Here is a 14,443-nt window from a genome sequence, read left to right as displayed (position 1 = left end):
AACAATGCCAAATAGTCCACCTGCCCTCAGCCTGGATCTCATGGAATCCCCATTAAGAAAGGCGGATAGACAGTAGTTTCCTTGTCTTCACCACTAGATGGCACTAGTGATCAAAATGTCAGAGCAATGCTGGCCTTTTGGGGCGACGAGAGGAGCAAGGACCTTGCAGAACACTGGTAACTGTAGGCTTCCTGTACCAGGGTTTTAGGAGTGTGAGAAAGGCATTCCGCAAGTGCATTTCTTCTTCTGAAAGCACAGATAATGTGGCCACACAGGAGGCACTAGGAGCAAGCCCATTACTCCAAATAATAGGAAAACAAATTAGTCCAAGAAGTCTGAGTCTCTTAAATTTCACATTTATGAGACTGGGTACTAAATAATGGACACAGAAAAAACAAAACTTGATCAGAACATACATTTTAGTTCATAAATAAATTTAAAACCTGTTTCATTAAAATGACAGCTGTTGTCCATTTAATAATCTAAAAACATGCTTAAAATCTCCAGCAAGCTTGAAGCTTTCTCTTTATCTATAGTTCCTGAAGATGCTGTGGCTGTGAATAATAATAATTTCCTAGTCTCCTCTCTTCCTATCAAACTCACACCCCCTCGTACTGCCAGTGTTCTGTATATTAAGTCTTAGAGTTTATTCTTGAACCTAGATTCACAGAGTGATGTGTTCGTCACTCAGATACTGGCAGAGTTGGGAAGTGAACTCAAATCGTCCTTCTACATGATGCTTTCCCATGCATTGGGTACCTAGAACTGACTGACAGGATGACCTAATGCAGTCCTGACATAAGCAGTTGTCGGTATCACATCTCAGAAGGGTCCAGTAAGCCACAAGCTTGGATAGTTATTAACATGTTGCCTCTTTGCCTCTGTAACTACATCAAGAAGTCACTCTAGGGGGCCCAGGAAATGAATTGGAGAACTCATCCTTTGCACATTCCAGGGATTTGAGTTGGCTAGGGAAGACTGGTCATACACACACACAGATGTGAGTTACTTAGAATGTAGGGCTTGTTCCTGGTATCTCCTGAAGGGATACTAAGTTTCTTCTTTGTTCTCTCCACCAACGGTTTGGATGATTTCTTATCCAACAGTTTTGGATGATTTCATATCCATGGATATGTGAAATATCTGAGTATATACGGTTACCTTCTAAGAGCTGTCAGAACTTAGACATTGCATAAGTTTTCTGGAAATAATATACTCTTCACTTTTTTTTTTTTTTGAGATGGAGTCTCTCTTTGTCGCCCAGGCTGGAGTACAGTGGCACAATCTCGGCTCACTGCAAGCTCCGCCTCCCAGGTTCATGCCATTCTCCTGCCTCAGCCTCCCGAGTAGCTGGGACTACAGGCGCCCGCCACCACACCCTGCTAATTTTTTGTATTTTTAGTAGAGATAGGGTTTCACCATGTTAGCCAGGATGGTCTCCATCTCCTGATCTCGTGACCCGCCCACCTCGGCCTCCCAAAGTGCTGGGATTACAGGCACTCTTCACTTTTAAGATGCTCTCATTTGTCCAATAATTTGTTTCAGAAAATAATATATGACCATGGGTCTGATATGTACAGCAGTGATTGCTTTGCTTGAACATTGTCAGACTTTACCTAGGACTTCCCCTCTTGCCATGTTCCCCTGTCTCCTCTTCAGCTTGTTCCCTTTGAGCTCCTTTGCCAGGTGGCTGCCCATTGAGGCATTATCATGGCAGAGCAGGTACCTGGTTTGCATTAGCTGCTGAAGAAAAAAAAAGCAAACTGGAACTCTGCTTGCAAGACCCCAGTGCCTCTCTAATAGAGTTTTGTAGGTAACTATCAGAGCCTTCCTATTTCAGGGACGTATAACATGCTAAACGTGTCCCCAGTGCCTTAAGCCATAGCCCTGTACCCTCTTTCCCAGCCCTGACCTAACACTTAGCTGCTTTGTGATTCTAGAAGAATAACTGTGTGATGCCTGAAGATGTGAAGAACTTTTACCTGATGACCAATGGCTTCCACATGACATGGAGTGTGAAGCTGGATGGTGAGTCAGCCTCCTTGTTGTAGGAGAACATTTCCCTGGCTGAGAGATTGAATGGGACAACTCTGAGGGCCCTTCGACTTTTGAGTCTTTGAATCTGGATGGTTTTCATGGGTGCCCCTCAAGTGCCATGTCCAGAAGCTGTGATTATGTCCCAAAACTAACAGATGCCATCATTGCTTCACCCACCACAAATCCCACAACAGTCTAGCAGTATGGAACTGGAAGTTCAATTTAGAGGATTCCTGTAGGAATAGGGTAGAGAAAACCATTAATTACTACATAAAAAACCCTAGCCACCTCAAACTTAAAGCCTCAGAGGGCTCTACCTCCAAGCAAACCCCTCAGGGTAGGCGGCAGTGACAGTCTCTAGTGTTTATGAGGGGACCACTTATCTCTTTCAGGCTCTTCCTTTATTCCCACCATCATAAAGACCTCAGGGCCCTAATCCTCAAACCAGAGTCTTCGCTTCTCTCCTTCACATCACCTCAGCCTAAGTCACCAGCTACCTCAATTCACAGGCTGCCATCTTTTGTCTAGGACAAAACATTTTTGTGTGGATGTGGGAACTCACAAGTTTGTACATGTCAGATTGTAGGTACTATGTAGGCATGAAAGGCAGTGCTGAACATTTAGCTGAAGACTCTTGAAAACATTTCATAGGCTAGAAAACCCTGTCCAGCCACAGGAGCCCAGCCCGTTCGTGGCACAGATTCCCCAGCCCCTCCCCTCCAGTTCCTCCCCTCCAGTCCATTATTGTCTCTGACTCCAACCAGATCTACTTTGGCCTTGGGAAGTACCCTACATTTCCCCACTGCTGTCCCTAAAAATGCAGTGACTTCTGTTGCACTAAAAATCTGCAGAGCAGACTTCTCCCCTTTGTTGCCTCGGCCTTCTACCTACACACCTGAGTTCTGTTTGGGTGATTACCAAAGCCTTCCTGTCTATCTTGCACTGCTGGTCAGAGGTACTTTTTTTTTTTTTTTTAAGATGGAGTCTCACTCTGTTGCCCAAGCTGGAGTACAGTGGCGCGATCTCTGCTCACTGCAACCTCCGCCTCCCGGGTTCAAGAGATTCTTCTGCCTCAGCCTCCTGAGTAGCTGGGATTACAGGCATGTGCCACCATACCCGGCTAATTTTTGTATTTTTAGTAGAGACAGGGTTTCACCATGTTGGTCAGGCTGGTCTTGAACTCCTGACCTCATGATCCGCCCACCTTGGCCTCCCAAAGTGCTGGCATTACAGGTGTGAGGCACCGCACCCAGCCAGAGGTACTTTTTTATAGCTTGCTAGTGAATATTGAACATTAGCTTTTATCTTAGAATCATTTCCTCCTATGGCTTAGAAACCACCCTTGTCACCAGCATCAGAACCTTCTTTTATAGCATGGCCGTGGCTTTTGGTGTCTGGAGCAACAGAGAGGGGACAGAGACTAAACCAACTGATGGACTCTCCCTGGCCCACATCCTTGCAACAGGCTAGCCCCTTTATATGCCTGCTTCAGAGAATAAAAGTTTTATGAATGACTCCCAGTTCATTATTGCAATACCTTCTCTAATTTAATCTCCCCAAGCCCAGTCTTCTTATCCCCATTTCCATACCCATGATATACTGAACAGCCTAAGTCAATGACAGAAAAGGCAGCAGAGGCATCTTCTGATGTTTGCCTCTTTAGTGGTCTTTTATTCTTAGACATTCCATGGTCTTTACACAGATTGTTTTATTGCTTTAAACCATTCCAGTTTTTTCAGCAAATAAAGAAAACATGCAGCTTCCTAGTCCGTATTTACACCCTAATCACAGAAGACTAGAACCAAGCAAGAAGACTGCCAAATTCTCATCACTGAGTAAGGGAAAATGATAAAGAGAAGGGGGGGATTTTTTTTTTTATCATGAAAGCTTATAACAAGAAGAATAGAAGGGGTCCATTATGTAACCAAAGCTATTACTCCTTCAGAAAATGTTTATGCAGAATACTTGCTAAACAAAGGAAAGAGGGAGCAAAAACATTTTAAAGTCCTTTACCCTTCAAATGTCCCAAAGCCCAGATTTCCCAGTTCTTTGTTGGTATTCCCTTTGAAATTTTTCTTCCACTCTACCCTAATACATACAATGGGGGCTCTTCATCACCCATGGCCCCCAGTTCCTTTTTTTTTGTATGAAAGGTTGGTACTTTGGAATATGCAGTGAGTAATCCTCTTCTTCCCACCTCCCATCAGATTCCTCAGCCATGGGGCCAAACAATACCTGGGCTTAGGTTATTCAAGCAGAATCTCATGATAACCATTGTAACTAGGCTGTTACTCCATGTAATTCTCCTTAACGCATGTTCCCCTAGAGCACATCATTCCACTGGGAAGCATGGCAATTAACAGCATCTCAAAACTGACTCAGCTCACCCAGTCTTCCATGTATTCACTTCCTAATGCACCCACTCTGGCAGACCTGGAGGATGATACACATGAAGGTAGGAAGATGCCAAGGTTGGTATCTTTGTTTCCAGCATCCAACTCCATGCCTGGCACATAGTAGGTACTTAATGAATCTTGGTGCATGAATGAATGTTAAAGATTAAACTTCACTCAACATTTCAGTATCAAGAGGATTCAGGGAACATGACAATCTAAATACAGCTCCTTTCCTTTCCATTTTTACCTCCAAGCTCTTTGCCACTTCTGAGTGAAATGGCTCATAAGTCAAGTGGCTGCTAAAACCTAGGAGCAACTGGGTATAAGTGAGGACTTAGTCAGAGTTGTGTTTGGTCGCATATAACAGATGTAGTTACAATGTTTAAATAGCAATTTATTTTTCTCATAACAAGAAATCTGGAACTAGGCTGATGTCGCTGCTTGAGAAAGTCAATGATAAAGTCTCCCTCTGGCATTGTGCTGCACCAGGCTTTGGATATGGTTTTCATCCTTATGGTTGAGGAAGGTGGGCTTTTCCTGTCAGGAAAAAAGACGAGTAAATGGCGAAGGGCAAAATACCTGGCTGTTTGCAGAATCTCTCCCTTTTGATCAAGAAAACAATGGTTTTCTCAGCAGCACCTCCTAATAGCTATTAGAAGAGTCAAATGGCAACCCAGGTTGCCAGGGGTCTGAGAAGGTAAATACTTTTAGTTGTGCAGTATGGCTTCCTTGAACAGAACTGGGCTTTCATTAAGAAAGAAAGGAAGAACAAATAGTGAATAGGCAACTAATGTCTCCAATACTAAGACCTTGGGGTTCACTAAGCCCTGGCAGAGAAAACTGATGTAAGGCTTTCTCCTCCGATTGGATGAGCAATTGAAGAATAGTACCAGAGAAGTTCGGGGGCAGAGGCTAGACAGTGATGGGCCCTGGAAAGAGCCTGTCACACAAAGATTTGTGGAATTTCCAGGGGTAGGAAAAAGGTCTCACTGTCTTTATATGTGTGGGGTGGGCTTCTCTAAAAGGTGAAGTAGTCAAATAGGTGGGCTAAGTCTTCCCTGCTCTTGAGGCTGGAAGAGAAGAGGTAGAGTAGATAACAGAGAGGCTTCATGGGATCACATTGTTCCACATACAAATGGGGATAAAAACCACTTGGCCTTCCGACACCTGCTAGATTCATGCATTTTAGGATAGTGCAACAAGTATACCTAAGTCTCATTAAACCTAAATGGAAAAACAGTGACTTCTGTCAGGGGACTCAGCAGTCAGAGAGAGGATCATCAGCAAGAAATAGAATACACAGTAAGCCGGGAGCAGTGGCATGAGCCTGTATTCCTAGCTACTTGTGAGGCTGAGGCAAGAGGATCACTGGATCCCAGGAGATTGAGGCCGTAGTGTGCTATCATCACCTCTGTAAATCGCCACTGATCACTTGAGCCCACAAGTTTGAGGCTGTAGCATGCTGTGATCACACCTGTGAATAGCCACCACACTCTAACCTGGGCAAAATAGTGAGATCCCATCACTATTTAAAAAAAAAACACAACCAGAGAAATAAAACTGCTAGGGGACACAGATAAAAATCTAAATAAGAACAAGAATACTTAAGGAGATTTAAGACAACATAAAGACTTTCTATGGATAAAAACAAAGATTCTCAAACAATTGACTACATGAATTGAAGAAGAGTGTATGTATTTTATTGAGACCTGAGTTAGCCTGAAAAATCAAGTGCAAGAAATATTTTAAAGCATAGATGAATAAATTTAAAAGAGGGGAATTATGAGGGAAAAGGTAGGAATTAAGAGAAGTGGAAAATAGATTCAGGACACTTTCCATTGGAATTATGGGTGCTCAAAAAAGAGAAAATAGATGGAAAGGCAGTAAATACATACTAATAAAAGACACCTCTCTGCAGATGGAAAGGGCCCACCTAGACCCAAGTTGAACAGATGAGAAAACACAGACACTGATGCATATCCTGATGTGGAGAAAATTACAAGCTTCTAGGCAAAAATAACAAATTACTTGTGAGGGAATAATAAGCACACTGACATTAACTCAGCAGATGAGGACACACAACCCCATGAATGAGAACCAGCACAGATAACAGGTAACAGATCAGCAGTGGTTACCAGAGGCTTGGGGTGTGGAGGCTGGACAGGGAAAGGGGAAACGTTGGTCAACAGGCACAGTTTCAGTGAGACAGGAGGAATAAGTTCTGGTGATCTATTGCACAGCATAATGACTATAGCTAATAATGTATATTTCAAAATAGCTAAAAGAAAGGATTTTAAATGTTCTCACCACAAAGAAATGATAAATACTAGTGGTGGATATGCTAATTAGCCCGATTTGATCTTTCCACAATGCATATACATCTTAAAATAGCATGTTGTTCTCCATCAATATATAAATATATACAATTATTATTTGTCAATTAAAAATAAAACTTTAAAAAAATTTTAATCAAGAAAAAAGAGGGCCGGGTGCGGTAGCTCACACCTGTAATACCAGCACTTTGGGAGGCCGAGGGGAGCGAATCATGAGGTCAGGAGATCAAGACCATCTTGGCCAACATGGTGAAACCCCGTCTCTACTAAAAGTACAAAAATTAGCCAGGCGTGGTGGCGGGCACCTGTAATCCCAGCTACTCGGGAGGCTGAGGCAAGAGAGTCACTTGAACCCAGGAGGCAGAGGTTGCAGTAAGCCAAGATCATGCCACTGCACTCCGGCCCAGCAACAGAGCAAGACTCCATCTCAAAAAAGTAGCAAAAGAGATCCATTGGTACAGCTAAGAGTGACGTTATTAGATACAGAGTACAAAACGATATGCTTATATGCCCCTGTGGAGGTAAAACCAAACTAAAATTTCAGGGAGGAACTGAAAACAGTGACATTGTAGATTTGAAAAAAAAAAAAATTCAAATATTGACGTTGTGTTTATAATATGGCAGAATCTCTTTTACCAGAGCAAGACTTCTGCAGGTAATACTCTGTACTCTGGAAGAAGTTTAAAAACATGTGTCTTAAAGGAGTGGAGAGTAGTCAAAAGCAGGCAGAAGCTGGAATGGTGTCTACAGTTGGCAGAAGGGAGCCACATTGAGTTTTCTGTTCTTACAACTTTTCACCTGTGGGCAGACCTCAGTCAGCACCAGGCAGGGCTGCCAAAACTTGGTGGGAACATATCAACTGGACTTTTTATTTCATCCAAGATGGAGTAACAGAACAGATTTATCTACCCACCTGGAGCAACAATGACAAACAACAGACAATATATATAAAACAGTGATTTTCAAGCACTGATATGAAAAATGCAGTGGTTTGGATTATTAGTGGCTAAGACATTGCAGAAGAAGAGACTAGAGAACTTCAACACATAATAGAAGCTATCTGAAGTTACACAGAACAAAAATTATTTATAATGAAAACAGCATCAGTGACCTGAGGGAAAACATATGGTATAATGTATGTGTAATTGGAGTCTTTGAGAAGAGGGGTCAGGGGCTAGAAAATATTTGAAGAAATAACGGCTCAAAAGTTTACCAATCATGGTAACTATAAATCCACGTATCCAATAAGCTTAATAAGCCAGGAACAAGAAACACAAATGATAACAAGAAACACCATAATCAGATTGTTCAAAATCAAAGATAAAGAGAAAATCATAAATGCAGCCAAAGGGAAAAGACAAATTACACACAAGAGAACAAAGATAAGGATAACAGCATATTTCTCCTTAAAAGCAATTCAAGTGAGATAAAATACTCACTCAAAGGAAAAAATAGGTTGTTCAGTCATTCACACCTGTAATCCCAGCACTTTAGGAGGCTGAGGCCAGAGGATCACTAGAGCCCAGGAGTTTGAGATCAGCCTAGGCAACATAGCGAAACTCCATCTCTACAAAAAATTTAAAAATTACCTGGGTATGGTGGCCACACCTATGGACCCCAGCTACTTGGGAGTCTGAGGCAGGAGGATTGCTTGAACCCAGGAGGTCAAGGCTACAATGAACCATGTTCACATGTCACTGCACTCCAGCCCAGGTGATAGAGTGGAGACCCTGTCTCAAAAAAAAAATAAAATAAACCTAGAATTCTATACCCATTGAAAATATCTTTCAAAAACAAAGGACTTCCAGTCTGTCTCCCTGGATCTTAAAAAGTCCTTTTTGAAGAGCAATCTGGCAACATCTATTCTATTGCAGGGAATCTGTCCCATATAATGAAAGCACCAGAATATAAGGGCATGTACAGAGAAGATTATTGTAGCATTCACAACCAAGTAATGGTAGGCAAATGCCTATCCATAGAGGAATGCTGGAATAAATGAGGGTACGTCACTCCCACAGACTATGAAATAGTCATTTAAAAAGAATGAATTAGAGTTATGCCACATGACTTAGAGGGCTTTTACATGGTTCTGACCAGGCGCGGTGGCTCGTGCCTGTAATCCCAGCATTTTGGGAGGCCAAGATGGGCAGATCACTTGAGGTCAGGAGTTCGAGAGCAGTCTGGCCAATGTGGTGAAACTCCGTCCCTACTAAAAATACAAAAATTAGCCAGGCGTGGTGGCACATGCCGGTAGTCCCAGCTACTCAGGAGGCTGAAGTAGGAGAATTGCTTCAACCCAGGAGGTGGAGGTTGCAGTGAGCCGAGATTATGCCATTGCACTCCAGCCTAGGCAACAGAGCGAGACTCCGTCTCAAAAAAAAAAAAAAAAAGAAGGAAAGATCCAGATAATGTGTTTGCTATCCCACTTTTATAGAATAAACAATCTCAGGAAAGGAAATGAAGTTATGTCAGCATCAAGCCATTCAGATGGCTCTGTGGTCCCACTTTCAAGAAGTTTGCTTTCTCATGCCTCCTTTTCTCAGATTCCCTGACATTGTCTGTTGCTGATAGAGAAACCCAGACAGAAGGCCTAGTCCATGAATGAGATTAGGGCTTTAATTCAAATACAGAATTTATTTGAAAATACTACTTAAGTATATGTCTGAGATAAGGCTTTTTCCTTCTGTTTTTTCCACCTAGCAAAGTTGGATATATAGGTATGTGTTTGAGTTGAGTTTGTTTGAGCATTACCATTAACTTCTGGGTTTGCAGCCAGTGATGATCAGCCAGAGAAGCCTCACTTTGACTCTCGCAGTGTGATATTTGAGCTGGATTCATGCAATGGCAGTGGGAAAGTTTGCCTTGTCTACAAAAGTGGGAAACCAGGTAAGAATTGTTTACAAGCGTGGTCCCGTAGTTTGGCTAGGGTCTTGCCTGACCTTGCTTGTCAGCCATGGCTCAGGAGACACATACCTCCTTGGCCTCTTGAGATGCTCCCAGGTTCCTTGTGTGTCCCAAACCCAAAAACCCCTTTGGTTCTCTCTGAGCATCACCCTTTGGGCTAATTATTAGTCCTTTTATCCATCTTCATTTGTGAGTTATTGCCAAATAGTTGATGGGATTAGGATAATATGGGAGTAAAAACTAAAAGAAATAGACATTTTGTTTATAGACTCCTACAGCAAGTTCATGTACTAGATAAGCATCCAGAAAACACATTATCTTTTATCTTTCTTTTATACTTCTATATCTAGGCCAATTAACAGCAATAAAAACCTGAATTACTAGACCAAAGACCCCTGATGGGAAATTAAAAGCCTCTCTGCCCTCAAGCAACAGCTGCCACCTAGCCCCCTAACAGCACTTCAGACCCCAGCCTAGGGACTGTGAAACTACAGAGCTGGACAATGGCAGCCCTCTTCAGCTAGCTGTCTGGTAGGGGTGAGAGGATACAGACACCAGGATTTACCTCTGGGGCAAGGAGAAATCATCCAGCCAGAGGAACTGTTGCAAAGTAATCATGGAGCTGCATCTTGAACTGTGGGGTAGGAATTAGATACCGGGTGGGGAGGAGGATTTGGTGGAGTAAAAGAGACAAGGGAGCATCCAAGCAAAGGGACAAATGGGTAAAAGCCAAGCCATGGGAAAGTACAATTGATTTGTGGGGAATGACAATTCCAATTCAGTGGGCCACATGGTTATGTAGGGGATGAGGAGGAGATTAAGCTAGAAGGCCAATTGCTGTCTCTGATGCAGAGCTTTGAAAGCAAGCAAAGGAGTTTGGACATAATGTGGAAGACAGTGGGGAGCTAATGAAGGTTGTTTAGTAAAATGGCAGGGATCATGACTACCAGCAGTTTTGGCAAAGAAAGAGACTGGATGGATAATGGAGGGCACTTAGGGAGATATTATAGCTATCTAGACAGCAGAGGAAGTAAGATAGGCTCGAAGTAGTAAGAATGGAAAGTCACAAACTGGGAGGCAGGACATCACAGTATAGGCAAGACTCCCAGGAGTGAACTGGGCTAAGCTCCTTCATGGTGGTTTTTTTGTGGCATTTTTTGTTTTTCATGGCACCGATAGAGACCTCTTCAAAAAAAACCTAAGCCATTCAGTGTTTTTCTCTCTCAGGAAAGCTGAGACCACAGTATTCCGCCCCCCTACCGGGGGAGGGGAGTGCTATGACACACAGAAAAGGAGTAGCTGCCTAGATAGCCTGACTGGACTTCCAGATGGTCAGAGACCAGCAGATAGATCAATCTACTGATCTAGCAAAAATTTGTAAGAGTACCAAAGGAACTGGTAAAGTGGCCACTAGAGAAGGAGACTGGAGGGTTAGAAGTGGGGCAGAAGGGGAACTTTTACTTTACATTTTCCATTCTCTCTGTTGGGATTTTTTTTTTAAGGCCATGAGTATAACCTTTTACAGTTAAAAAGAAAAAACTGTTAAGCTATTCTTTATCTTTTACTTCCTTTGTCTTCTACTTCAGCATTAGCAGAAGACACTGAGATCTGGTTCCTGGACAGAGCGTTATACTGGCATTTTCTCACAGACACCTTTACTGCCTATTACCGCCTGCTCATCACCCACCTGGGCCTGCCCCAGTGGCAATATGCCTTCACCAGCTATGGCATTAGCCCACAGGCCAAGGTAAGGGAGGAACACCTGCCATTGCAAACTATGGTATATTCCAAAATCTACTGAGGAAATGGTTACATTGCAGGTTCCCAACTTCCCCATCTGATTCAGGAGATCTAGGGTGGGGCCCAGGAACCTGCATTTTCAATAAGCAAGACAGATGATTCCAATGGACAACCTCACTTTACTCATCTAGTTAAGTGGTTCCCAAACTTGACTGATTCTCAGAATTAACTGGGGAGTTTTATTTTTAATGAAATTCTGTTGGATAGTTTATGTCCCATGACTTGTTCTGGGTTGGCAGTACATGCACCCAGGAAGAGTGAAAAGTCAGATTCTCACTCCCCTGTTTTCCAAGTGTGCATCCCCAGTGGCAGCTGCTATTACAAGTTTCCTGTACGCCCTTCCCAAGATACTCATTGCACATAAAGCATGCATGCACACTTTTGGTGTTCCTTTTTTCTAAATCTCAAGTGTAATGTACTGTCAACATGATTCTGCATCTTGTTCTTTTCACATAACACTCCATCTTGGGGCTTATTCCCTTTCAGTACATTTAGGGCACTTGTCCTCTTCAGTGGCTACAGAGTATTCCACTGTGTGGGTGTGCCTCATTTATATTACAGGTCTGGTCACCATTTCAGACATACAGATGCCAGGTATACAACCTGGTTTGAAAACACCAAGTGTGGCTGGAAAAACTTTTGACTAGAATGAGCTCATCTGGGCTCCTTCGTGGTGGTTTCTTGCAGCTATAAATTAGCAGCAAATTAGGAACTCAGCTCCAGCTCACCTTACTATGTATGTATTCATCTAGTAGGCTTCATTTTCTTCAAATGTCACATAATTATAACATTTATCTGGTCAACATTGAGAGGCGGCTGTGATTTAAAAGGTAAATAAATGTGGTTGCCCTTTGCCCTCAGCTACCTAAAAAAACAGTAGGAAACAGAACACCAACAAGATACAGCATCCCTCAGCAGAGGCCCACACTGGCCTCTGTCTCCTGCCTTTCCTGGGGGAATGGTGCTGCCAGAATCCACCTGATGGGGAGTAGCTGGTTTGAGGGCAGAACAATAGACGCTGTCCTCTAGTGCTTTGGGATCTAGCATCCCAGGCTCAGGACTCACTAAATCAGAAGGAAGTGTGCTCAGATTCTTAGTTTTCATACTGCATTTATCTTAAAGGTCCTGAGACCTCATAAAGCAATGTGTGTATCTTACCAGAGATTGATGGGATCTGTTATCACCTCCACTTAAAGGAAGAGCAAATAGATTTTTAGGCAGTTTTTCATGAAAATGTACCTCTGCCTCCTGTTCCCAGCTCTCCTGCATCCCCCAAAAAGAACACACAGAATGGCATTTTTCCTTGGAATTGTGACCTTGTCTTCCAATTCTGCCTTACAGCAATGGTTCAGCATGTATAAACCTATCACCTACAACACAAACCTGCTCACAGAAGAGACCGACTCCTTTGTGAATAAGCTAGATCCCAGCAAAGTGTTTAAGAGCAAGAACAAGATCGTCATCCCAAAAAAGAAAGGGCCTGTGCAGCCTGCAGGTGGCCAGAAAGGGCCCTCAGGACCCTCCGGTCCCTCCACTTCCTCCACTTCTAAATCCTCCTCTGTCTCTGGAAACCCCACCCGGAAGTGAGCACCCCTCCCTCCAACTCCCTACCAGCTCCAGAGTGGTGGTTTCCATGCACAGATGGCCCTAGGGGTGACCTCCAGTTTTGCGTGTGGACCATAGGCCTCTTTCTAGTTGAATGACCAAAATTGTAAACCTTTTAGTCCCACCGACATTAGCCAGGCTCGTAGTGAGGCCTCCACAGCAGGTTGTGCTGTCCCCTGCCTCTAGAAGCAATGGGGAATTTGGAATCTTGTGTAAGTGCCCAAATAAGTCTAATGAGTGCTTTCCTCTTCTTCAACACTCAACCCTCAATCCCTTAGCACTGATTAGAGAAGTCCCCCAAAGAAACCACTGGTTTTGACCCATGAAGCATTAGAACTGCATCGTTCATTCAGGAGCCACTAGTCACATATGACTATTTAAATTTAAAGTAAATTGTATGAAAAATTCATTTCTTCAATTGCATTAGCCACATTTTGAGTATTCATGTGGCTGGTAGATTCTGTATTAGCACAAAGATATGGAACATTTCCATCACCACAGAAAGTTCTGTTGGACAGCACTGCATTAGAATATTTTCATACTGCTCTTCCTCAATTAATTTTTGTTGTTAAATAATGTTGATGTCTTCATTGGATGGGTCATAATGTTCCATGAAACCTCTCAAATACACAATTGTATGTTCTTTGTATCCCTTACCACAAATATCTCGCTCTGCTCATTTCTTTTGTAGCTTCCTATAAAGTTTGTCTTCCTCATCAGTTTCCAGTGAAGTTTCTTGCTTCCAGTTTTGTGTTATGATGTTTGTACACGTTCCACAATTATCTTCCTTATTAACTTTTTAAAGAAGGTGTACTTCTGCTATACTTTATTCTTACCATTTAAAAACAAAAAATTCCCAAACATTGCTTTGCACAACTCTTCATAAAGAAAGAGTTTTAATGGTGCCAGTCACTGTTAACAGAAGCTTTCCACCTTCTCTGCCTGCCTCTTCACAGCTCTGAGTTGTCCAGCCTCACTTTGCCTGGTCCCTGGCCATCCTTAGGACAAGCAGTCTCCTGTTTAGAACAGGGTGGGCTTCCAAGAGTTCCTTTGGAAGCAAGTTGCCTGTAATTCAGAAATCATTTTCCCATTGACATATGGGGGAACCTCTAGCCCACATATGCTTAATATTTGACACAAGATAAATCTGACATACCTACTACATTTAATGAAATTTTTACAGAGAAGGTTGCTCAGATTTTCAATTAGGAATGCCTATTTATTTCCTCCCTCTACAGTCCTGGCTGTGGGCAGAAGCAAGGCCTTCACCCTGCTTCCCAACAGGGAAAGTGGGGAGTCACCCACCTAGCCCCAAGTTCTTTGGGTGGCTGCAGTTTTTGTACTGAAGTCCGAGAGGTTAGAGAATTA

The 14,443-nt window shown here is 42.9% G+C and overlaps 1 protein-coding gene across 4 annotated transcripts in view; it reads left to right on the top strand.

The window, feature by feature from the left end:
- TPGS2 (tubulin polyglutamylase complex subunit 2) overlaps positions 1 to 14,443 on the top strand; it is a 41,994-nt gene that overhangs the window by 18,920 nt on the left and 8,631 nt on the right. For 2 of the 4 annotated variants that reach the window (XM_004059344.5, XM_031003659.3), the window contains exons 3-7: positions 1,941 to 2,028; positions 4,364 to 4,492; positions 9,539 to 9,652; positions 11,257 to 11,417; positions 12,812 to 13,794. In XM_004059344.5, coding sequence (XP_004059392.3) covers positions 1,941 to 2,028; positions 4,364 to 4,492; positions 9,539 to 9,652; positions 11,257 to 11,417; positions 12,812 to 13,057 — 738 coding nt within the window. In that variant the 3' untranslated portion in view covers positions 13,058 to 13,794. Of the gene's footprint in view, positions 1 to 1,940; positions 2,029 to 4,363; positions 4,493 to 9,538; positions 9,653 to 10,020; positions 10,238 to 11,256; positions 11,418 to 12,811; positions 13,795 to 14,443 lie in introns of those variants that run through there. The other 2 variants (XM_019013873.4, XM_019013871.4) reach the window with 2 other exon arrangements.

The sequence above is a fragment of the Gorilla gorilla genome, chromosome 17 (assembly GCF_029281585.2).
Source record: "Gorilla gorilla gorilla isolate KB3781 chromosome 17, NHGRI_mGorGor1-v2.1_pri, whole genome shotgun sequence".
Lineage (NCBI taxonomy): Eukaryota > Metazoa > Chordata > Mammalia > Primates > Hominidae > Gorilla > Gorilla gorilla.
Note: the sequence above shows the minus strand (reverse complement) of the source record. Positions and strands in the feature narration are given on the sequence as shown.